General features: G+C 45.2%; 2 protein-coding genes across 3 annotated transcripts in view; one reads left to right on the forward strand and one right to left on the reverse strand.

Annotated features, from left to right (window-relative positions):
* Positions 1–381: 381 nt before the first annotated feature.
* LOC308116830 (transmembrane protein 263-A) lies at positions 382–7,585 on the forward strand. The gene is made up of 3 exons (XM_080475258.1): positions 382–538; positions 2,046–2,178; positions 4,063–7,585. The coding sequence occupies exons 1-3, from the start codon at positions 527–529 to the stop codon at positions 4,341–4,343; spliced, it is 426 nt and encodes a 141-aa protein (XP_080331384.1). The 5' UTR covers positions 382–526; the 3' UTR covers positions 4,344–7,585.
* Positions 7,586–13,071: 5,486 nt separating this feature from the next.
* ankrd27 (ankyrin repeat domain 27 (VPS9 domain)) overlaps positions 13,072–25,747 on the reverse strand; it is a 29,678-nt gene continuing 17,002 nt past the window's right edge. Inside the window, exons 12-29 of one of the 2 annotated variants that reach the window (XM_080475237.1) lie at positions 25,593–25,685; positions 25,200–25,321; positions 24,478–24,560; positions 24,284–24,399; positions 23,135–23,227; positions 22,292–22,489; positions 21,067–21,123; positions 20,643–20,759; positions 20,174–20,218; positions 19,938–20,054; positions 18,821–19,015; positions 17,254–17,373; positions 16,800–16,973; positions 16,265–16,358; positions 14,999–15,077; positions 14,812–14,863; positions 13,705–14,057; positions 13,072–13,281 (exon numbers count right to left, since the gene is read on the reverse strand). In XM_080475237.1, the coding sequence (XP_080331363.1) occupies positions 13,206–13,281; positions 13,705–14,057; positions 14,812–14,863; positions 14,999–15,077; positions 16,265–16,358; positions 16,800–16,973; positions 17,254–17,373; positions 18,821–19,015; positions 19,938–20,054; positions 20,174–20,218; positions 20,643–20,759; positions 21,067–21,123; positions 22,292–22,489; positions 23,135–23,227; positions 24,284–24,399; positions 24,478–24,560; positions 25,200–25,321; positions 25,593–25,685 (2,184 nt within the window). In that variant the 3' untranslated portion in view covers positions 13,072–13,205. Of the gene's footprint in view, positions 13,282–13,381; positions 14,058–14,811; positions 14,864–14,998; positions 15,078–16,264; positions 16,359–16,799; positions 16,974–17,253; positions 17,374–18,820; positions 19,016–19,937; positions 20,055–20,173; positions 20,219–20,642; positions 20,760–21,066; positions 21,124–22,291; positions 22,490–23,134; positions 23,228–24,283; positions 24,400–24,477; positions 24,561–25,199; positions 25,322–25,592; positions 25,686–25,747 lie in introns of those variants that run through there. The other variant, XM_080475236.1, reaches the window with a different exon arrangement.

Consider the following 25,747-nt stretch of genomic DNA (forward strand, 5'->3'; position numbering starts at 1 on the left):
AAGACTGGTGGACAACCATTTCAGGTGACGAGCTCCTGAAGCTCAACGAGAGAATACCACAAGTGTGCAAAGCAGAAATCAAAACAAAGGCTGGATATTTCAAAGAATTGAAAACATAAAACATGTTTTGAGTTATTTCACACTTGTTTTTGTTTACTACATAATTCCAAATGTGTTCCTTCATAGTTGTGATGCCTTCAGTGATAATCTGCACAAAATCTGTGTAAATGAAGAATAAAATAGAAAGAAAAAAATAAAGAATGAATGAGAAGTTTTGTCCAAACCTTTGACTGGTAATCTATATTAAGTAATGTACACTGTGTGTGTCTGTATTTAATCTTCTCTGCTGCCATCGTGCGGCCAAATGTTTTCATTACATCTGTCAGCATATAGTAAACAACACCACGTCACGTCCGGCTTCAGGTTTACAGCAAAACAACAGAAGCAGGACCGATTTTTACATCTTTTCTTAAACACACAAAAACTATTTCCAGGGAGCACGCGCTGGTTGATCGGAGGCTCGGACATGAGGATGAAGGTAAGCGCGTGTCGGAGGAGCTGTGCGGTCTGGAGGTTCAGACACCATACGGTGCAGAAATCTGCACAAACACAACATCCTACTGGCAAAGTCTGCACAACCCTGTGTGTGTGTGTGTGTGTGTGTGTGTGTGTGTGTGTGTGTGTGTGTGTGTGTGTGTGTGTGTGTGTGTGTGTGTGTGTGTGTGTGTGTGTGTGTGTGTGTGTGTGTGTGTGTGTGTGTGTGAGATTCCTATGCCTTTATCTCTATAGGCTGCTATAGAGGAACCAACATAATGTTGATTTTGCCTCCAGCTGTGATGAAAAGTTGAACAATAACAATGTTTGGTCGGAGAAAAACCATGAGAGGCTCAAGTCCAGTGCAGGATGCGACTGTTTGTGCGATGGAACTATTATTGTGATGGAGACCAGGACCAGGGGAGCATCGATTAGTGATGGACAGCTCAGCACCGGACCTTCCCTTCATGGTTTCAGCTCAGACGCAGAAATTGTGATGAACTTCCAGCTCTGTCAGCTTTGGGGAGGACTATTCACTCAGAGAAGGTCGAGCGGATAGGAAAACCAAAATCATGTAGCCCTTCATTACTGTGATGGGATGGAGATATCAGCCTTCTTATGAGACTGTTTGTGGACAATAAGGAAGCACATGAAGTCTCAGACCTGCTGCAGCTCAGATATTTCATTCACTCTGGTAGGAGATGAAACATCAGTGTGGTTCAGGATCAAATCACAAAACAAAGGAAGTTTGTCTGTGAAGATTCTGAGTCGTCCAGCGCAGAAACTCCTGACCTCCAATCCCCAGACTGTATTTTCCCTCAAGAAATCTAAAGAAAACAAAGAAATGAGGCTGTGGCCCATCTGATGTGTAAAAACAATGACACTGAAACCAAATGCAGGCAGATGGCACCACCGTCAGTAAGCTACTAGACCAGGAGAGCCCAGAAGAGAGTTCTCTTACTAAATGGTATTTATTTCATGGTAGAGAGAGAGAGAGAGAGAGAGAGAGAGAGAGAGAGAGAGAGACTGAAACTCAGTGGTCCTCCAGCAGTCTAAATTAGAAAATGGTCCAGGTCTGTCCTGTCTGATACATGTGATCAAATCCAGTTTAGTTCTGTAACTTTTACTCTGGTGATGTTTTCTATTTCTTTCTCTGCAGTGGGACGTTATGATCAATAGTATCAATGCAGCACTGAGTTCTAACCGACCAGAACAGAGACCAGTCCTTTGTCTGAGGTCCAGAGAAGGCCATTAGAAACTTTGACCAGAGAGTCTCTGTCCTACGATGAATCTAAAACCTGACTGGAAAGACTCAGATAGGTCGTTAGTACATAAACGCTCACCGAGCTGAGGGTTTTAGAAAGAAAGGGAAAGTTACTAGTTACCAGCATAACCTGCTGACGACTGGTGTTTTAGGTTAAACAGCTCTGTGCAGATCAGATCTCATTTCACGCAGAAAGATCAGACCCATCTCAGTCTGTCCCTGTGAAAACGCTGGTTCTGTCTCTCAGGCGTCGCAGACGTCCCAGCAGGAGGTGGACGGAGAGGGGAGCTCTTCTCCCGCGGACTCCGACAACCATCAGAGCTGTGAGGAGACGGAGGACGAGGAGGTTCACCCGCAACTTGAAGAGGAGGACGCATACGGTGAGGAACACCAGTCAGCGTCTTTCTGCAGATTTTGATCTTCTCCTGTCTTAGAGCTCCGAGGTCCTGTCCATGCGTCCACCTGTCCTCGGGCCACAAACTTAGTGACAACTTCCTGTATACTTCCTGTATACGTCCTGTATACTTCCTGTATACGTGATTGAAATCTGTGTGCACATACTGTACCATAGTGTCTGGACCAGAAGTTTCCTGCAGTGAAAGGTAAACATCACATGTGACATATTTGAAACTACTGAAATGATCTTCTATTTAAACCTGGTATTCTCACGGGTCCAGTCTACCTTAAATTGTCTTTAAATCAATTCTTAAAATTTATTAGAAGAAAATCCAACATGGAGCTCGTTGTGTTTCATACCACAACCTTCTCTTGCCTGAGTTCATGCGAGATTTTGACTGGTACAGATGTTAGACGCTTGTTGATTGGCCGAAAGAACCGTCAAACGTGGATACTGTGGCGCTGTGCGTGAGAGCGGTCCTTTGCTCAGAATAAAAATAAGAGCCTCTCGTGGTGCCGTCAAACATTCACGCCGCAGAGCAACGCACCCTGGAGATTTCAAATGAACTAAGGGCTCATTTGTCATTGTCAATTACTGAGCTTTCAACGTTCACACTAGCAATGTAGCATCAGCATCTGGGCTTAGCATCTAGCATGAGCATCTAGCATGAGCATCTAGTGTTAGCATCTAGCATGAGTATCTAGTGTTAGCATCTAGCATGAGCATCTAGCATGAGCATCTAGCATGAGTATCTAGTGTTAGCATCTAGCATGAGTATCTAGCATGAGTATCTAGTGTTAGCATCTAGCATGAGCATCTAGTGTTAGCATCTAGCATGAGTATCTAGTGTTAGCATCTAGCATGAGTATCTAGTGTTAACATCTAGCTTGAGCATCTAGCATGAGCATCCAACATGAGTATCTAGTGTTAGCATCTAGCATGAGCATCTAGCATGAGCATCTAGCATGAGCATCTAGTATGAGCATCGAGCATGAATATCTCGTGTTAGCATCTAGCATGAGTATCTAGTGTTAGCATCTAGTATGAATATCTAGTGTTAGCATCTAGCATGAATATCTAGTGTTAGCATCTAGCATGAATATCTAGTGTTAGCATCTAGTATGAATATCTAGTGTTAGCATCTAGCATGAATATCTAGTGTTAGCATCTAGTATGAGCATCGAGCATGAGAATCTAGTGTTAGCATCTAGCATGAGCATCGAGCCCCATTGGCAGGTCGCTGCTGTCTTGTCGACTGTGATTTCAGGGTCTCATACACAATAAAGCATAACGCTACACAAGCGGCGAGACGTACTGGTTGTACTGCAGGCGAGTCCCCGCCAGTTGGACTCTTTCCAAACGCAGGTTGACGCCACCGTCGCCTGGTATCGTCCCAAACTAGTGAAACGTTCAGGAGCAAAACGTTCAGGAGCAAAACGTTCAGGAGCAAAACGTTCAGGAGCAAAACGTGGAGCACAGACATGAAGAGAGTCGCAGGAACTTTGTTGTTGATAAGTTTGGTCCAGTTTGTCCCTGGTAGTTCGGTCCACCGATGCGGCTTCACTGAAACACTTCTGTATTGATTCTGGCAACCGACAACTGAGCAGTTGACATGGGAGCAACGTTTAGACATCTTTCTGACAACTCGTCGGTACTGGCGGCGCCGCGGCAGATTGACCGGTGGTTTCAGGTGGCGGAGTTATGACATTAGCCTCCTGTGTTGCTCTGAAACATACCGGGAAGAGCTGAGACGAGCCCCAGAGCTTTCCCATGTACTCTGAATTGTATTTTTGAAATGAATCATGAAGACAGTGAGATGTTTGACGCGTGCTTAGAACACGACCTGTAAGGTTTCTGTCTTCTGCAGGCTCAGATAAGGACCATCCCAGACCAGAAGGAGGAGTCATGTGGCGAGTGGGCGGCGGCCTGTTCAGCATGACGCGAAACGTGGTCGGTGCGACCTTCGGGGGCGTGGCCTGGGTGGGAACGAAAGGTTTCGAGCTCACCAAGATGGCTGTGACCAGCGTGCCCACGGCCGGCGCGGGAGTGGTCAAAGGAAGCATCTCCATGGTGACGGGGGGCGTCGGCGCCGTGGGGTCCGCGGTGGCGAGCAAAGTCACACCCAAAAAAAAGGACAAAGCCGACTGACTCCCGGAAGGACGGACTCTGTGCGCGCTGGACAAAATACCTGGAGAGTCCAGACTGGAGCAGTTCATTCACTCATGCAGCTACAATCACACAGGAGCAGCTAAATCTGACCGAGGAGAGTTTAATGTCCGAACGAGGCGGGACCTCCGGACAGGGTCCACTCCTCTCCTCGGCTGTGGCGGACTTCAGAGCCCGTTCGGGCCCCGTGCACATGACAACGACTTTACTGGAAACGCCAGACTCTGGTTGAGTTTTGGCCGTTGGTTTACACGACGTTCGGAGGGACTGAACACGGCTTTAACGGCCGCGGCGCTTCTGAATCGCCCTCGTCTTTGTTTCCGTGTAAACACTGAAAACACAACGTTGCTGAAACACACAATAACAATAACAACATCTTCAACGTTTGGTGCGATCGATTGGTAAACGTGAAAGTTTTCCGAGGTTAAAAAGCGATGTCGTTTCCAGTCGACTGTTGTGTAGACAGGGCCTGGGGTTCTCCACACAGATCCTTGTGTAAGGATTCAAAATGTACGACACTGAACAAAACGTGAAAAACATAGCAAAGAGTCCCAACTAATTCTAGGAGGGATGTTTATGATCCCTAACCCATACCCTAACCCTAACCCAATACGTGCTGGGGCAGGGCGGCAAGGTAAGGCAAGGTAGGGTAAGGTAAGGTAAGGCAAAGCGCACCCAGACCATACTCCGTTGCCGGTCCCACCACAGAGAGTACGGTTAAAATGTAGGCGGGGTTGTGAACGACGCAGGTATGTAACGTCATGCAAGAGTAGTGGCAGCATCAACGCCGAAGTTGAGTTCACAAAACAAACAGTGAGCGCAAAGCCGCGCATGTAAACAACAAAACAACAACAAGAGGGTTTATACGGCCGATGAAAGATTGAAAGATTGCGAGCAAGTCCAGAGAGACGCTCATCACTGACCAATCAGCAGACGGCTGCGTTGTCGCTCCTCCTCATGGGACCTGTTCCTCGCTACCCCCAACGGAAGGGTGACGAAAAACCGTAACCGTGGGTTACGGTTCTTTCGGTACCACCCACAACTTTTGTCTGTGGGGACGCGCGAAAACCCCTTCCCGCCCCGTTCCATCACTTATTGCGCGGAGTAAATTAAATATGAGATTTTTTCCAAAAGTCAAACCTAGAATGGAGTTTAGCTCAGAACAAACCAACATGATATGTTGGTTTGACTTTGGATGTCTGACTTCTACTGGTACATTCTGAGACGATCCAATGATTAAACAGGGTTGGTTCAGTGTATTTAGGTCATTGTAAATAATGTTTGTCTTAGGTTTTGCAGTACTTTGTGTTAATTGAAGTTTAGAACACGTTTACTGTCCCCACTTTTATATAACGGCGACAGAAGGTGTGACGTAGGAACATGAAACTGTCCAGTCGACTATTTAACACGACCACATTCTCATCCAGCATCAGCGGAGTTCCAGGATCAACGTAGACCAGAACCTGGTGTAGCAGCCAGCGTGAGTCCGAGGTCAGAGCAGGTTCTTATTGTCCGAAAAGGTCATCTCTAATCTTGTTTTTCTATCTTATAATGCTGAAGATCCATCTGAACACAATCTGAACACATTAAAGTTTGAACTGGACTTGTCCTCATCAACTCGCAGGCTTGTTGTAATATTGGGTCAAAGTGAAATCGGCTCCACGGGGTTTAATCTACTGAAGGTCCAAACACGCATGGTCCAGCTTTTAGTCTGAGACGCTCAAAATGACCTGTCCTCACCCGGTCCCATTACTTTATTCACGGGCGTTGTTGTCAGATATTTTCACGTTTCAGCTCCTCTGAAGTTTCTTCAATCTGTTCTGTCGCTTCAACGTCCCACAGCTTCAACTGTCCGATAGATTCTTTTGTCCGGTTCAGCTTTATTTGCTGAAACGTTCCGACCGTCCGGCTCCGTGGACGTTCTTCACTGCTCAGTCCAGTCACTTTCGGGCTGAACGCTCATTTTTAATCTCTTGTTTGTTTCTTCTTATTTGATCATGAACCTGCAGTTTAACAGGTTTCATACAGGAGCTGAATTATCTCTCTGACTGTCTCTTTAGTTTTCTATACTTTTTATTTATGAATTTTCAATGTAAACGTTACAGAACAAACAGGTACACTGTGGTGACGTTAGAACAGCAAACAGCCTGACGCTGAACAAGTTTTCATGAACGGGCAGAAAAGCAAAAAGAAACAAAATACTGTATACTGACATTTAAAGAGTATTACCTAAAAACCAGAGACCTGAGGTGGAAATGTACATCGATCATAGGCGTTACTGTGTAACTCGTTCTTGGTAAATATAGTAGGAATGGTTGTCACGTCTTACGTTGCAGGGCTGAGAGAGAGACGTTGTGTCGGATCGTTTCCATTTGGAATAAACTGCTGACCTCTGGAAGCCAGGCGGTGAAGGAGGCTCCTCGTCTTCCTCCCACTCCATCGGACCCTCTGGTGTAGTTTTACGGTGCAGACTGGTGAGCGTGGGAAGGACCTAGAATGGCAGTGCTTCGGTCTGGAGGAATATTTACTTACAGTGTATACCTCAGAGGAACAGTTGAAGCTTCTTGTCCAGGGTTCCCCGGGCTGATCTGCTTTTTGAGCTGGTTGGAGGTACAGAAGGGTGGAAGGGATGAAGCTCGGTACAAGAGTAACCGGGTTCCCAAAGGTGCAAGAAACGTTCCATCTTGGGAGCCGGCTTAAAAAAAAGTCACGGTTGCAGTGAAACCGAGCAGCGGTGTCGCGTGAACGGACTCGTGAACGGACTCGTTTCTGTTGTGGCGTAAGCGTGGCCCCGAGTCCTTCGTTAAAAGAGTGCGCAGATGATTTGAGGAGATGGCGGCACAGAGAATCGGTGGAGACAAAGCCGAGAGCGAGTTCCCTCATCGGGGAAGTAGAACTTCCTTTGTTAAAATGTGTAACTTACTTAAGGTCTTAACAGGAATATTAAAATAGTAATCATCTAAGACCTAAACAGAAGAAATGTGTATTTAAAGGTTTACTTGTCGGGTTCATTCGGGGTCAGATGCAGCTGGAATAATAATGCGATATAAATGTAATGAAAGTGGAATAAATGAGTTTTAGAAAGTATTGAAAACCTCGTCACTTTTTCAAGCTGGAATTTTGTTGAATGTTGTGGAAATGTAAAAAAACAAATGTGCATGTTTTTTCTTTAAAGAGACAGTGCTGGTTACCGTGTTCAGTAATTCACACCTGATTAAAGTTGCAAAAAAAAAAAAAAAAAAAAAAACATGGAGAAGACCCAGTTATTTTCCATGTCCAGTTCCAGAACCTTCTGTGAATCTGATCCCCGTCGTGTTTTTAACCCACGATTAGCCACTTACTAAACGAGTCCATCAAACATGGTACTGAGCTTTATACTTTGTGCTGATCCATGCAGGTTTGTGCTGAGCTCAGTTGAGCCAGCTTGGTTCTGCCAGCGGCCGTTCTAGTTTGTTTCAGGAGGAAAACAGTTTCTGGGAGAAGTTTGCATGTTCTCTCTCTCTCTCTCTCTCTCTCTCTCTCTCTCTCTCTCTCTCTCTCTCTCTCTCTCTCTCTCTCTCTCTCTCTCTCTCTCTCTCTCTCTCTCTCTCTCTCTCTCTCTCTCTCTCTCTCTCTCTCTCTCTCTCTCTCTCTCTCTCTCTCTCTCTCTCTCTCTCTCTCTCTCTCTCTCTCTCTCGGATTTTCTAAGATGTTGAGATAAAGACAACGAGCGGTGAGTCTCTGATTATTAACTCTGTCTCGTCTCTTCTAATTCATTCTAATTTGGCTGAAAAGCTGCAGGTCAGGTTCACCTTCCTCCATCATAGTTATTTTTAAATTCACACAAACAGAAATGTGTTGAGAATTTATCTAACATGTCCAGGTTTGTTAATGTTTATAAATATTTAGATAAACTCATATTTATTGATGACTGAAAATCTAGGAGTTTAAAAAAAGCAGTTTATTTTGTACTTCTTTTTTTTTAAGGTTTCCTTTAGGCCCCGCCCGTAATCCGGTGCTGCGAGGCGCAGAGATTACTATCCTAGGACACCAAAAGAACATCAAAACATGCGGAACGTTCAGGAACAGGTTGATGCAATCTTTATCAATGACTCGGTTAGCAGTTTCAGAAAACAAATCCCCAAACACTGCGGAAACTTTTCTCATAGAAAGCAGGTGGGAGAGGCACCTCGTTGGAGGTTGTTGTACAGATCTCTGTCTGAGCCTCACTTGAATTATTGTAATATTATCTGGTAGAGTACACACTCCAAAACTTCTGACACTACAAAATAAAGCCAGAAGAGTCATTTCATGGTCTATTTCAAACTCTCCATTAGATCCTCTCTTCTATAGATTTGGTCTCCTAAAGCCTCCTGAAGTGAATCTTTATCACAACGCATGTATAATGTTGTCAACAGGGTCAAATACTACAGTATGTGAACTCATTCCATTATACTCACCAACATGATACCAGAAATAAACTGCTTCTAAAAGGGAAATATAGAAAACTAAAAAGTGCCATATTTAGTAGATACCATAGAGGTCCAAACGTATGGAACGATCTGGAAAGCAACTTCAAACAATCAGCCACACGATCCACGTTTAAAAAGAAACTAAAGAATCAACTATTGGAGAGTTCTGAACATGGTTTCCATGTGGCGTAGTACTCACAGGGTTAGAAGGTTTTCTCTCTGTACATGGATCAATTCAAAGTATAGATTTACTGGTAAATGTCTGGAAATGTAGACGCTTTTATTGTCTTTTCTTTTTGAGTTCAGGACCTCACTTATAGGGGAATGGGTTTGTTTCTCTATGTATGTATGTATGTATGTATGTATGTATTTATTTTACCAGCATTTCGCAAAAAACTACTCACCCACATTACATGACATTTTCAGGTATGATTTGTCATCATCCAAGGACCAATCGATTAGATCATGTGATCGATCAGGTCAAAGTTCAAAGGGTCACGAACTCTGACCCCTCCCATCAACTGCAGCAAATACTTCCAATCCGAATTAATTGGAGGCAGTACATTATTGGACATAGCAGCTCCTGGACAGGTAGGACATTTGGAGAAGAAGGAGAAGCTCCTGAAGAAGTTCAGACTCAGGCTGCAGCAGGACGTTTCAGATCAGTTACTTAAAAATACTACATGTCTGAATATGTTACTCAGTTTGGTCGTATGTTTTTCTGCAGTTACTACCAAGCAGCTCACGCCGGCTCCTGAAAACTCTTAGTTTTTCAGATTGTACTGAATTTATTCAGCCTGTCGCTCTGCATAGAACTCAGAGCTTTGCTTTAAGCAGCACATCACACATCTCGTGTTGAATATCTCCTGATATTAATTATTATTGCATATTATTCAAGGACACAAAGGGAGAGCCTACTGTGACTGGTCAATGCCCTCTATGACGTAGTGCAGGGGCCCATTTCTGATTTGCTGTTGGAGCTCGTCCACCAACATGTGGGACAAGCCAGTGAGAGGGAGGACAGACTTTTCTCTCTTGTGAAGTGAATTCAGCATAATAAGACCCCGTTAAATACTTTCTAGAGTAGCTTTAAAGCAGCGAGTCTTATAGTCCAGAACTTACGGTGATCACAGTTTTAACTTTCAAATTAATTGTTTTCAGGATTGGAGAATGGGAGATGGGCGAAGACATCGAACGACCAATCCAAAGGACTCAGGGAAGTCAAACATACGGCTTGTGGAGCAAAACCAGCCTGCTGAGGGTGTATCCTGACCTCGGAGAGCCTTCACACACACACACACACACACACACACACACACACACACACACACACACACACACACACACACACACACACACACACACACACACACACACACACACACACACACACACACACACACACACACGGGGCGGCTGCCATGCAAGGCACCCGGTCCATCCATTGGGAGCAGTTTGAAGTTCAGACAGGCAATTGAACCTGCAGCCTTCCGATTGACAGACGACGTGCTCTACCAAGCGAGACACCTTCCGGACCCTCTACCCTCTGCAGGGCCATGGGGGCTAAAGTGGTATTGCATCTTTATATTGAGGCCTTGGCAATAAATTAAAACGTTAACCATGAAGAACGTCAAAATAAAGAAGTTATTTTGTTGTTCCCTTGTTGTCCCCCAGGGAGTCGCTCTGTTGTCAGGACGGAGACGCTATCGAGAAGTAGCGTTAGCACTCTGAGGGGAGATTGTCCAGGTTTAAAAGCTTTTACCAGACTGAGGATACAAACTGATCAACAGGAGATTTCTCCAGATGTGTTCCAACAAGAAAAGATTAAGCTGAATTGTTTGTTGCTTTTCTTATTAACAGAAGGGGAAATATACGTCAATGGAAGGTTTACGATTTCAACTTTAGCAGTTTCAAAAGTAACAGATTTTTAAAATCGACTTAATTGTCCTTAAACTCAGTCAAAGGTCTTTATATCCCATGATGCTGTGATTTCACGTTTCCCGATCAAATCGAACTAAACTGCCTTCAAATCATCGTCCTGTTGGTCCGACCAGACCCACTTCTTGGCCAAACAACACGTCTGGCACTGGTAATATCATAGTTTGTCCAATTAAAATTGAGTATATAGTTCAATAAGTGTGTAAGACGGGATGAATTAAACAAGCTAACTTGGAGGGAGTAGTGTCAATCAAAGGTTTTATTGTGGTAAGAGTGAATTAAATAAGGCACATTCACAACATCTGGAAACATTCAAATCAGTGGTACAAAAATAATACAAACTAAATCAGCATAAATACGAGAGAGCTGTGTGTGTGTGTGTGTGTGTGTGTGTGTGTGTGTGTGTGTGTGTGTGTGTGTGTGTGTGTGTGTGTGTGTGTGTGTGTGTGTGTGTGTGTGTGTGTGTGTGTGTGTGTGTGTGTGTTTCCTTTCAAAGCTCAAACTTGTCAAAGTCTCACAAACCTTCTTTCATTAGAAGTAAATAACTGAAGAATCTTCTGAACCTGAATCAGTTTTTTCAGGAGTTGAAGCCAAATGAAATGGAAGCAGAAACGTTGGAGGCCGGTGCTTCAGGGTGCTTCAGGGTGCTTCAGGGTGTTTCAGGGTGTTTCAGGGTGCTTCAGGGTCAGAGTTGCACTTCATGTCCTCTTTTATCAGAATCGAGCTTTATGTGAAGAACCAAACCTGCATCGGGCCTCTGAAACCTTCACCAGTAAAAGACCCGCTTCGAAACCTTTACATAAAGACATTCAAGAACAAAACCGTTCAACTTGTTTAATAAATCGTGAATTTAATCCGTAAGCCAAAATAAGTTTTCTTGGGCTGATTTAAGGTTTCGTTTTTTTCAAGCAATTTTAGCTGCTTTAGTGGTTTTAGACTTTAGAGTTTATTTATTTAACTTCACATTAGTGGTGCAGTCATTCTGTTTGACCTGTTTATGTATGTTTATAGTGGTTTTAAGTTATTTTCGTTGAACTGTTTTAGCTCTTTGTAGCCATCTTAGTTTTTAGTTGTTGAAGCTCCATCAGCCTGTTTAGTCATTTCATAGTTTCTTTATTTTTATAACCTTATGTTAACAGTTTACCCATTATAGCTATTTAACCTCTTTTTGTGGTTGTAAGTTATTTTAGCAGTTTCAGCTGTTGTCTTTTAACCTATTTGAGCTCCTGTTTTTAGCTGTTAACCCACTAAAAAAATTGCTATTCCGCTAAATAATAGTTAAAAGAAAAAAACTGTAAAAAAAAAGCTAAATTGGCGGCAGCAGCTTCAGCAGCTAAAATGAGCTGAAACTGTTAAAATAACTACTAAAAAATTGGTGAAACAACTAAAACAGATAAAATGGCTAAACCACTTATGCAAGGGTGAAAAGAAAAAGAAAAGCAATAATCCTTTGAGTTTTTACATGAAGGGGCTCCAGGGAGCTGGATCCCACTGAAGATAATGTGTCAATGCTTACATAGCATTACTTAAAATAAGAAAAAAGAACCAGGCAGCAACATCCAAGAGGCTCAAACTCTCTTAATGCACAACTTCAATTCACAATAAAACCTTTAACACTGGAAATTAAAGAGGAAAAAGCAATCATCCATTTGTAATACACGGGAAAAAAAAAGAAGCTAGCTAGCATGTAGTACTCAAGTAAAACTGAGTCAAAGACATTCAAGAAACGGTCTGCATCCCTTTCAGCAAAGTGCTTAAAACTCAGCCGAGACCACGACAACAAATCAGGGGAGTCAAACGTTCGGCCTGCGGGTCAAAATGGGCCTGCGACGGTTTGAACTGGACAACAAAACTTTAAAAAACAAACCAAAAAAAATGTATTTTTCATTGACTGAGGTTCCCAACTTGTCCACTAGGTCGCCCTGTACAGTACTTTACATAGTAAGACATCTTTGCAGATGTTCCTAAACACCTGGAAAGATGCAGTTGTGAATGCTAGCTGCCTGCTACTAAAGGATTTCAGGCAGGCCGGCAGAATAGCATTAGCATCGAGGCTAACCATGTGAAAAACCCCAGATTCAGTCAGAACAGAAACACTCAAATTCATCCGACCTGAACGGAGCTTCAGGACTTAACTGCACATTGTTGACAACTTCAGATGTTTGTGTCTATTGGTTCTGAAGCGACCAGCACCAAAAGCACCGGGAGCTAATCGGAGCGTACGCTAAAAAATACCTCGGAGCTAAATGCTGCGAGTGTGACAAGTTTTAACCTCGGGTACTCAAAAACTGACAGCAGTGAAGTGAGGTGGGAATGTACAGTGTTCACTTGTTGTTATGCCGAGTCAAAACCTCAAAAGTACATCAACAGAAGTGTTCACAGGTTTTCTAGAGATACAAAATGAACACGTCACCAGTTTGGCTCCTTTAACGGGTTCAGGTCGCGGTCCAACTCCTCACCGCGTCACCAAAGTGACGGCTCCCTCTGGTGGCCAAGAAGCGTCACAATGAAGAAGCTTTACAGGATCAAACCTGCGGGATTGAACCAACATTCATTCTTCATTGTTTACTGCTAAAGACGACCACTGGATCGTTTATCCATTTCAAATGTCAAAATAAAAAGGATGACTATACAAAGAAAACCTTGCACTTTTATTCATGCCATATAACAGGATTGGCCGCAGGTATTACATTTGGTGTAATACACGTTTTCTATTACTGGTCAACTCCTTATGGACGCGGACGGGAGGAGGTGATTGGCTGCAGCTGTGCTTGTTGAGGTTTGTAGCTTCGGTCCAGGAGGCAGTGGAGAGAGAGAAGAGCTGCGAGTGAATGTGGTGTGGCCTGGAGGATGGAGACTAGGTGGTGTGTGTGCTCTCTTGCTGTCCGTGTGAAGGCTGGAGTGTGTTTTCACCTTCACTCTCGGTGTGCGCGTGCGACTGTGTGCGTTCGTACCCTGCAGCTGTGCTGTTAGCGTTTTCCTCGTCGTGTCCAGCAGAGTTTTCGCAGCGTGCCGTGGCCTCGGACGGTGCAGGTGTGTGTGGTGGTGTGTGTGTGCGCAGGGCCGTGCGTGAGGGCGGAGAGGGGGAGCTGTCGCCGCTGCAGGCGGAGCCGTCGGTGCTGTCGGTGTGTGTGAGGTCCGGATCTGTGAGCGTGGCTCCTGGGCGGGCGAATGCTGCAGGGTCCAGGGGGTCCGCACAGTCCAGCGTGCGGCAGCGAGTCAATGGGCGCTCTCTGAGCCGGGGCCCCGCCCCCACTCTGACCTCCATCGTCTCCCCTCTCCTCAGCCTCCTCTTGTCAGCCTCCACCTGCACAGAGGACGGGCAGACTTAAATTGAATAAAAATAGATAGATTTAAAAAAAAGAAATTTAACAGAACAAATAAATACTGAATTAAAGAAAAATAAACGGAATTGAAATTGAAAAGAAAATAAATATATCAATGATATGAAGCAAATAAATTGTAAAAAAATGTTATAAAAGAAGAAAATTAAAAGAAACATAAAATGCGATAAAAAAATTTTTTATAAAAAATGAATGCAACCTAAATAAATATAATGAAAATAAATAAAAACATTTGACTAAATATAAATGAAAAATAAAATAGAATACATAAAAAAAAATAGAATAAAATAAAATGACCTCATTGACCTTTTATGCACACAAACTGACCTACAAGCAAACAGGTGAGGATGTTTCCCTTTAGGAGCCTTTCAAAGCCGTTTGTTTCAACTTGTGTTCACGTTATCAGGCTAAAACCTCCACGTAACCTTTTCATCAAGGTCATTTGGGTAGTTTCTGTTGTCGTTATGATTTAAAAAGAGTCGCTTGATAATAAATGGCTTCACACTAATCATGAGTGAAAAAAGTTTTTCTCTCGTCATATTCTCTGAAAAATGGCCATGAAATCATATAGATTCTTCCAGCGAATGTAAACTTAAGAGCACAACTGTAAAACACACAGATCAGCAATCAGAACAGAACAGAGCAAGTTAAAGAGGAAAAGAGCAGGAAATAGTTCACAGTCAGTCAGTGCGAGGTCACAGAGGTCACAGAGCATACCTGACCGACAGGAGGAGGACCAGCAGAGGAGCCTGTCTTCATCTGCTGCACCCTGAACACAACACAGCCACGTGAAGCGGGGGGGGGAGGGGTGGTGTTGGTGGTGATGGTGGGGTGGGGGGGAGGGGGGGGGGGTACAGCATGTGGAAAGTAATTGGGGTGGTGTGTGTGTGTTTTTTTTTTTTACCTGCTAATGGACTGAGCTAACTTGTGCTTCCTGCCATTGGAGTGATCCTGTAACCTGAGACGCTGCACAAACGAATGAGCTGCAACAGATAAAGTAATCAGATTACTTCATATCATCGCCACTGTTAAACTCACTACTTTTAGGAGCGCGTTCACAACAGCCCTGTTTGATCCGGGCCAGAGTTGTCTTCAGGGACTTTCTGGGAGACGCTTCGTCCCCTTGACTCTGATCCAGATCAAACAAGTGAACTCTGCTCCACTTGAAAACGTGAGTCTCCGTTCACTTGCAAGTGAACAACTGTGGACTTTCCAGCAGACGGGTGACGTGACGTAGAGTGCAATGCATTTTGGGAAGTAAACAAACAAAGCTAACCGCGCAAACCCGAAGAAACAGACCCAGAAAGAAAAGGTTGGAAAATATCTTGCGAGCAGACGTAGAGTAGTGAGGAAGACGCAGTGAGGAAGACACAGTGAGGTAGACTCAGTGAGGCAGTGAGGTAGACGCAGTGAGGAAGATGCAGTGAGGAAGACGCAATGAGGCAGTGAGGAAGATGCCGTGAGGAAGTTGCAGTGAGGAAGACGCAGTGAGGTAGACGCAGTGAGGAAGACACAGTGAGGTAGACGCAGTGAGGTAGACGCAGTGAGGAAGACGCAGTGAGGAAGACGCAGTGAGGTAGACGCAGTGAGGTAGACAGTGAGGAAGACGCAGTGAGGAAGACGCAGTGAGGCAGTGAGGTAGACGCAGTGAGGAAGATGCATTGAGGTAGACGCAGTGAGGTAGACGCAGTGAGGAAGACACAGTGAGGTAGACAGTGAGGAAGACGCTCATTAATATCTGGTCTGGAGACTATATATTGCGGGCGTTTGTGGCTACCCATTAGCCACATGCTAATTAGCCTTTAGCTACCACAGGCTAAAGGGGCGGGACTTCTGCTTTCTGTCTGGACCAATCAATGAGCCGTTTGTCTTTTCTTCCTCTCTGGTCAGTGTTTGTTTCGGGAGACAGCGCCCCCATACGAGCAGCTGTTGTAATTGCATGATGTGTCCAGGCAAGTGTGAACGAACGCAAAGCTAACCAAATGAAGGTGTGAAAAAAGGCTTTAATTTCAAAATCTGCTTGGACTTTGAAGTCGTAAACTGTTGCAGTCGGTGACAGAACATTTGTTTTTATTTTAACAGGATTTCTTAAAATATTTTCCCTGGAAGAGTTGAAACAACCTGGGAAAGCCGAAGTTTGTGGACATTTTAAAACAGTGATGCGAGTTACCGAGAGCTCCTTTGGGCACAGAGAGGAGTTTGATGGGTTCGTCATCAGGAGACAGTCCGGACGCCTTCTGGAGAGCTCTCAGGATTTCAGTGTTCTGGAAACATCCACACATTGATTCAATAAGTGAGTTTTACAATAATTTCTAGCTAAACAAAGCTTCTGCCAATAGTGCTTCTAGCTTCAGACATCTCAGTTGCTCCAGAAATAGACTATTGAGTATCTTTGCAATAGCAATGTGAGTATCGGATCGGGAAAGTATCGGTATCGGCCGATACTCAATTCTGAAAAATCGGATCGGTATCGGGGGCAAAAAAGTGTGATCGGGACATCCCTAATTCACAGAATCGCAACCTCACAGACATCGAAAACCATGAATGTCGAAGAGAGTAAGCCTGAGAAAACGTATACGCCAAGCAGCGTGCTGGATGATGGCTAGAAAAATATCACTGAAACCTTCTGAATGGAAGGTCGAGGAGCCGGCGTTGGCGAGGAGAATGCCATCAGATTCAAAGACATGTGCACTTCCTGCCCTCACCTTGCCCCCCAGTTCATGGGCGCAGTCCAGCGGATTCCTCTGCCGCTTGTTTCGTATGCCGGCCGAGGCTCCGCCCCTCAGCAGCAGCTCCACCAGTGGCTGGTGTCCTCGCCGCACGGCCTCGTGCAGCGCCGTGTTGCCCTGCTGGTTGGCCACGTTGAGCAGCGCGTTGCTCTGCACACACAGGAGGAAGGGGAGGACGAAGATGAGGAGAAGTAGGAGGAGGAAGAAGAATGAGAATGATAGTGGGAGGAGGAAGATGAGGTGGAAGAGGAAGATAAGTAGGATGAGATTGAGGCGGATGAAGAAAATGAGGAGGAGGAAGAGATGGATGATAAGGAGGAGGAGGAGAGGAGGATGTGGAGGGGGAAGAGGATGACGAGGAAGACGAGGTTGAGAAGGCCCTTGTCATGTCCTGACACCACATGGAGACGGAGTCCTCGCCATCGCTCACCTGCAGCAAGGTGCTGGCTGCCTCCAGGTTACCACGGAGACAGGCGTGCATCAGAGGCGTGTTCCCGTACTGGTCCTTCTTGTTCAGTTTGGCGTTACACTCCAGAAGAAACCTCAGCACCTGAGAGACACACACACACACACACACACACACACACACACACACACACACACACACACACACACACACACACACACACACACACACACACACACACACACACACACACACACACACACACACACACACACACACACACACACACACACACACACACACACACACACACACACACACACACACACACACACACACACACACACACAGGTTGTGTTGTAAACTGAAACTAAAGACAAAAGAAAGAATAAACTTTTTATTGCCAGTAGGTGGCGCTATTACTATTTCCTAATTTTGAAGTGTGGATGTCTTAAGACTGGGCCCGGTGTCCAGAAGAAGAAGTTTGCCGTTGATGGGATCAAGTGCAGCTCAGATACAAACACTTTTCTTCGGGACTCATCATAAACATGCCACCACATTTGAGCTTAACATGGTCAATGGAGTTCACTTCTAATGCACTTTTAAAGTGCTTGAGCCGTCACAAAGCACTTTGCATTGTTCATCACATTCACACACCGATGGTGGCGAATCAAACCGGCAACTTACCAACTGGGAGATAACCGCTCTACCAACCGAGCCACACCCGCCAATAACGTGCAAACAGACTAGAAATAATCAAATAATGTAAAAAAGCTGAAACTCCTGCTACCACAAGGTGGTGCTATGACTGTGGATGGACACCAGCATGTGAATGTGTTCAGTGCAGGACTGTGATGACACCTGGAGTTACAGGTATGTAGAGCAGAGTTACAAAACACTTCCTGTTTCATGGCGAACCATCAGAAATGCAGAGGGGTCATCCTGGCCACGCCCTTTGACTTTTGAGTAACATTTTGATTACTTTTTTAGTAAAGTTTTTTTTTTTTTAATCAGGAAGGGCTGTTAAGTATACTGGTCCAATTTCATGTCTCTAGGAAAAAAATGTCATGCATAACTCAAAATGGGGAACTTCCTGTTGGGTTTAGAGTTTGGGTGTTGACGTGCTGCATAAGCCTAACAAATTTCGTCGAGGTAGGCAGAATGTGCCGCCTGGGGTGGAAGTTATAAATGGGCAAAACTTGTAGGGGGGGCTATAGAACCACTTTGATACAAATAAGTATAATTCCTCTGAAATACAAAACATTTTTGCAACTTCTGACGTGTGCAAAGTTTAATGCCGGTTTGACGTACAGGCAGTCAAAAATGCAGCATTTTCACATGGAACTAAACAATTAAGTACATTCAACTATAATAAGTCCTTGTATTCCAACAGGGTCTTTGCACCACTTGGACCCTAAAAAAAATAGAACAAAAATGGAATGCAGTAATCGCTGGTTCGCACTGCCTCCTTTCAGTGTGGGGTTTGCATGTTGTTTGTGTGTTTGTTTTCTTTTTGGTGCAATTCTCTTTCACAACTTGTGGCTGCCAGTCGACATGCACACACACGCACACACACACACACACACCCTACCTGCACATGGCTGTTCTGGCTGGCCAGGTGAAGCGGCGTGGAGCTCTGGCTGGTGCGAGCGTTGACGTTGGCGCCATGTCGGACCAGCAGGGCGCTGAGTGCCGAGTGTCCGTGCAGCGCGGCCACATGGAGCGGCGTGAAGCCGTCTATGTTGGAGCTGTTGACCCCGAGGGCTCCGGCCTGCAGCACCGAGAGCTGAGAGGGAGGAAACATCAAATCCAACTGATCAGATCAGGGAAAAAATAAAACACAAATATTCCACAAAACCCAGATTATTTTGTGTGAAACGGGCTTGCAGAGGCGACTTGAGCTGTGATTTTTGGCGTCTTAAAGCTTTGGCCCACCGCCCACCTTTGGCGAGGGACTCATTATATATAAAAGAAAGAACTGAATTAATGCATTTTGATGAATTTCTCCACATACAATTAAAATAAATTGTGCAATTAAAAACAACTCAACAAAAAGATTAAGTAGTAAAGAAAAATTTCAAATAATTAAAATAGTTTTCTAATTATGTTGTTGAACTCTGCATAAGTTGTGTCGGCTCTCTGCTGCACGTGTAGGTTTTTTTTTTAAAGTTATTAAAGAATAAATATATAGATCTACACTCTGCCCTTTACAGTTCTATTATCTAGAATAAAAGATGTTTCAAAGAGTTGAGTTAGCCTAACTACTCCAGCCAGACTGTTCTCTCTGCAGGCAGCAGGGCGGCGCTACCGCTGCGGCAAAGAGAGAGGATGAGGAGGAGCTTCTTCTCTCAGGCTGTTCGCCTGCTGAACCTGAAACAACTGACTCAAACTGCCTTGGATACTTTACTTGTAGCACAATGTGACAGTCTCAATCATTACCTTGTTCATTTTACACACACACACACACACACACACACACACACACACACACACACACACACACACACACACACACACACACACACACACACACACACACACACACACACACACACACACACACACACACACACACACACACACACACACACACACACACACACACACACACACACACACCTTGTGTGCTTTATATTTTTCTTCTTGTCATTTCAGATGGAACAAGTACTGAAAACATTTCACACCACGTTGTACTGTGTGTAACTCACCTTCTGAGTCGGGGCACACTGACGACACTGACACAGAGGGTGGCAGAGAGCAGCCTCGGGCCTCATTGTTCCTTCATCCTCCTCCTCTTCGTCCATCCACTCCAGCAAGTACCGCACCTAACACGCACAAACACACAAACACACACACACACACACACACACACACACCCACACACACACAGGTGTGAGGACGTGCAGGTGGACCCTCACACAGCTTCATGTCAGATCTCACTCACCATCTCTACATCACCATCAGCCACCGCCCGCAGCAGCTTCTCCACCTGACAGACAGACAGACAGACAGACAGACAGACAGACAGACAGCATCAGAAATAAAACGTGTTGCTAACCTGTGGGTTAATAGTTCAGATCATTCGCGTGCAGTTCTGTCTGTCTCTTGATCTCTTCCTGAAAGTTTGCGATTGCAAGTGAATGATTGTATGTAAAAAGTTGTGTCTCCGCTGAGTTAATCCTACAGTTTGTAATTAATCACACTTTCTGTCATATAAATGTTTCAGTCTCAACATACAGAGCATGAAATCCTCAGTTCTTGGTGGTAAAGTTGTGATTTTAGTTGAAAAATGTCAAAATTGGCTTCTCTTTCGTTACTCATCACGTTATAAATCTTCTCTGTCTGGATGCATCAGCTTTTACAGTAAAACTCATTTTCACGCTGATTCCTGAGTGTTTGGAGCTGCAGCCCACCTCCCGGTGCCGGACTCGCTCCCCCTCTGGTTTGGCCTCTGAGCCCAGCGAAGACGTGCTGGAGACGGACGAGCGGCGGCTGCTGCAGTCCGACGCCAGAGGCGAGTGACCCGGAGACTGAGTAGAGAAAGAAACACCAGCGGCATGTTTCATTCAGACTGGAAGCTGTCTCCTCAGGCTCAGACCAGGAAGGTACATTACATGTTCTCCAAAAAAGAAAGCCACAGCACTCCTGGGATTCAAACCAGGCTCCCCCAAAGCCAACATCAACAGTAAAGCTCCAAAACGTTTTGCTCAGCAGAGAGTCTGCGCAGGGCCACAAAGACACAAACCACACTGACTCCCGGCTTTAAGTTAAACCTGATGCACCCTTCAGCCTGCAGAGCTTTAAAAAGTATGAATTCATGTTGGATATGAGACTCACGTGGACTCTGCTGCTGCGCTGACGTCCGTTCTGCGTGGACTGCAGCAACCTGAGGATCTAACCGGAGAGTGAACAGAGAGGAGCTGGTTTAAAGAGATTAAATGGATTTTTATTCACATTTTCCATCAACACTGGAACAGTGAAATCTGAACCACAGGTCACATTAAACATTTCCACATTTATTTATTTCCAAAGAAATAGTCATTTCTGAGGGTTCAGATTCACTGACGTCACTGTGGGAAAGAGAAGGTTTAACAGGATCATACATGGCCATGGCTTTGTTATGTTTGTTAGGTTATTTCTCAACACGAGACAAAACAACATGGTAGGTTTTGTTTTTTCCACAAAATACATCTTAAAAAATGTGAATATCCGGGCCTACGAGGGCCGGCGTCCTGCAGGTTTTAGGTCTCTCCAAGCTTCAGCACGCCTCAATCTAATGATGATGTCATCAAGCTTGTAAAGAAGCACAACAACCAGCCCCCTATTGGATTCAGGTTTGTTCCTTAAACCTGCAGCACACCGGCCCCTGGCGCCTGGAATTGAATACTCCTGCCATAGATTCTCGACGGGGTTCATATCAGGCCAATCCAGCACAGTAACACCGCGGTCACTGAACCAGCTTTTGGTCGCTTCGGCAGTGAGGGCAGGTGCCATGTTGTGACATTAGTGCAGTGCATTCTGGGTAGTAAACAATCAACGCCTTTGGTGCGAATCTGAAGAAGCAGCCGCAGAAAGGAAAAAATAGGAAAACATCTCGTGGGCAGACGTGGAGTAGTGAGGGAGAAGTGGTGAGGAAGGCGCTCATAGATTTCTGGCCTGGAGACCACATATCGTGGTTGCTTGTGGCTACCCATTAGCCACCACCGACTAAAGGGGCGGGGCTTCTGCTTTCGGTTCGGACCAATCCATGAGACGCGTTCCTTCTTCGTCATCCTTTTCAACGCTTCTAATCAGATGTGACCAGAAAATGCGTTACTCTGTAAACAAAGGCGGCCTTGAGATCGTCAAACTAACTTCAGCGACGAGGTGTGACTGTGCAATGAGCGAGACATGCTAATGTATATTTATTCCGATTTTTTTCAATCTAAGCTTCAAACGAATCCATTTGGGCGTCACCTTCTGTTGCTGTGTTTTGAGTGATTGATTAAAGTGATGCCCATGTGAGACTTACTAACAGTGTGTGTGTGTGTGTGTGTGTGTGTGTGTGTGTGTGTGTGTGTACCTTGGAGTTGAGTGCACACTGCAGCGGCGACTCTTTGCTCTTGTTGATGAAGTGTGTCCCCGCCCCGTTCTCCAGCAGCACCTGGATGATCCCCTCGTAACCCCAGCGGGCGGCCATGTGCAGCGCCGTGTCGCCTTTATCGTTCTGCAGGTCCAGGCGGCACGTCTGCAGGTCGTAGTACACCAGCGCCTTCACACACTGACACACACACACACACACAGCAGGGGGAAGTACCTCAGACAGATCCTTCAAAGACTAAACATCTCAAACCATTTTCTTTTCACCAAAAACAGAAATGTGGTCCAGGTTGGAGATCCTCCCACTAACCACTGGTCTGTTTCCAATTATTAAAAGTTATTTTAGTTAAGCATCATTCGACTATTATGACCGTTTCAACTGAGGTGAAGCTCTGACTGAAAAGAGCCGACTGAGGAAAATTGATGAAAACGTTCAAATGAAAACTGGACTCAATATTCCAGTTGATGATCTGATCTGATTCAAAGTCACAAAAAAAACAGGAGTGAAGGAATAGTTTCACTATTTAGCTTTAAATCTTTTCTATATGATTATTCTATATTCACCAAACTTGAAGCGGCTTGATTTTGAAATAAGATTCATGAAATCTAAAAAATTGAATTGAGACTGGTGAACACACCGCTTTGCTCTGTTGATAGTTTTTTGTTCAGTTATCCTGTTCATTTGACCTCGTTCACCATTTTTACCTTCTTCAATCAGTTTAACTTTAACTCAGTTCAAACATTTCAAAGTGTTGAGGTGTCACGCAGAGTTATTTTTGATTCTGGAGTGCAAACCAGGCCGAGCAGCAGTAAGAAGACAACTTACGTCCTCGTGTCCATACATGCAGGCCAGGTGCAGAGCCGTGTTGCCGTTGTTGTCCTGAGCGTCTGTGTTGGCTTTGTAATGCAGCAGCAGCAGCTAAACCACACAAACCAAGCAGAACGTGAACCAGAGGATCACAATCGCACTAGACCGACATGAATGTAGAGGGAACCTGAGCAGAGCTGGTAGAATGTGAAGCGGGGTCACCATGATGTCCAGAAGGAACTGAACTGTGCTTAATATTTCATTATATACAAAGAGTTGCTTTGTGTTGTACGATTTGCGAAGGATTTAAAGGAGTGTGTATGAGCTGAACGGTGCTCAGACAGGAAGAAGAAACTAACTGCTCCCAGTGGAGGGTCAGCGCCTTGCATGGCTGCAACCTCCATTGGTGTGTGTGTGTGTGTGAATGTGAGTGAATGTGTGAATGTGATGAACACTGTAAAGCGCTTTTGGGCTGCTCACGCAGCTGAAAGGTGCTACATTAGTGAAGTCCATTTAAGTTATGTTACTGTGACGCAGAGTCAAAGTGAGATCCATAACTACTGAAGTGGTCGATCAGTACCAGCTCTGTGTCTACAGCCTGTCGGGGCCGGAGGCAGAACTTCACAGGCAGCGTCTGGGACCACTCAGTATCTAATGTTTGTTGGAAATGATGGTTCGTTCGGAGAAGAACTGTTGCATTGAGGAAGCAACACAAACATTCTGACGTTCACTAATGTTGTTGTGTAAACGGGGCCTGATTCTCCAGTGATGGTGAGATCGGCTGCAGTCCGGACCGTTGTGAAGAGGAGCTGAGCTCTCTGTGTATCGGGTCAGTCAATCTCCACCCTCAGAGAGTGAAATCATGGCCACGAGCAGCTGCAGTGAGCTTTCTCTACAGTGTGGCGGCTTCATGACAGGGTGAGGAGTTCAACCATCCAGCAGAGACTTAAAGTCATGATATTTTTACAAAGAAAGGAGCCAGAGGAGGTGGTTCATCTGGTTAGATCCCCTCTGATCGCCTCCATTAGAGGCTTATCAGGCACATCCACCTGGAAGGAGACCCTAGAGTCAACCCAGGAGAGATTATATCTCTGGCTTGGTCTGGAATTTAAGTAGGCAGCAGCTAGGAAATGCGTGACACAGCAGTGCCTGTGTGTGACTGCGTACCGCGACTCCCTGGTATCCACGCTGGCAGGCCAGGTGCAGCGGTGTGAGGGCGTGGTAGTCTGTGGCGTTCACTGGAGCTCCTTTATGTATGAGCACGTCGATGAGCTGAGCCTGACCTGACGCACACACAATAAACATGTGTTATCTGGGCCCTCGGCACTTAAACAGGTGTGTGTGATCCCACTGCTGCTCACCACAGATGGCAGCAACGTGCAGCGGCGTGTAGCCTCGATCGTCTCTGGAGAACGGCGTGATGATGGACGGATCGTTCAGATGCCTGCAGCACAAACACATGGAAGATATTCAGTCCAACGACGTTTGGGTTGATAATGTTCCTTGTTTTTTGGCCATTTAAAGATCCTGGAGTTTGATTGGGGGGAAAAAAAACCAAACACTTTATTTACCAGACAATTGTAAATCAGGTCAGCCACACTACAGATACATAAGATGTACTTTCACTAATGGTCCTGATTGACCTTTGTGCCCGTTTGTGAAGTGAAGGACATTCTCTGAGGGAGTAAAGAGGAAGAGAAACACTTCATCGCCACATGTAACCAATTTAGAGGAAACAGTTGCAAGTGGAGAAGACGGGAAAGTACCGTGTGTTGTGCACGAAGCAGAAACTAAAGGTCTGAGCTTCATGTAGGAAAAATATAATCACACCATTCATTCATCTGAAAAGAAAAGAAGAAAAAACAAAACAAATGCACAAATCTTTGATCTGCAGCTCTTGTGAATGTGTGGAACGTGTGTGGTGGTTTGTTTGGGAAACTTAGAATCAAAGGCTCGAAAGAAAACAAACGACTGAAACAGGATCAATTATTCAAATTCTACAGGTACAATATGTCAAGATGTGAACAGTGTGTGTGTGTGTGTGTGTGTGTGTGTGTGTGTGCGTGTGTGCGTGCGTGCTGACCCCGACAGCTGCAGGTCACAGAGGTCACAGGAGCAGAGGGGGTGACACATCCTGACGTCCTCGTCAGCTTCTCCTTCACTCAGCAGACGCTGTACCTCCGCTTCATTCCCATTTGCGATGTGCTAACACACACACACACACACACACACACACACACACACACACACACACACACACACACACACACACACACACACACACACACACACACACACACACACACACACACACACACACACACACACACACACACACACACACACACACACACACACACACACACACACACACACACACACAGTTGTACATCAGAAATGAAGGTGGAGGTGTCACGCTGCTGTGTGTAGATGGAGGTTGGACGAGCAGCAGAGGACAGGCTTGTGAGCGTCTCACCTCAAACAGACAGTGGATGGGCGTGGCGGAGCTCTGAGCCAGCAGACTCATCCTCTCCTTGAACAGCGCCTTGTCGCTCAGCTCGCCCGAGCCCTGACAGGACGCACAAATCCAACACATTAAACCAGCTCCACCAGCCTCTGTGTGTGTGTGTG

This window comes from Lipophrys pholis, assembly GCF_963383615.2.
Source record: "Lipophrys pholis genome assembly, chromosome: 11".
NCBI classification, from domain to species: Eukaryota; Metazoa; Chordata; class Actinopteri; order Blenniiformes; family Blenniidae; genus Lipophrys; species Lipophrys pholis.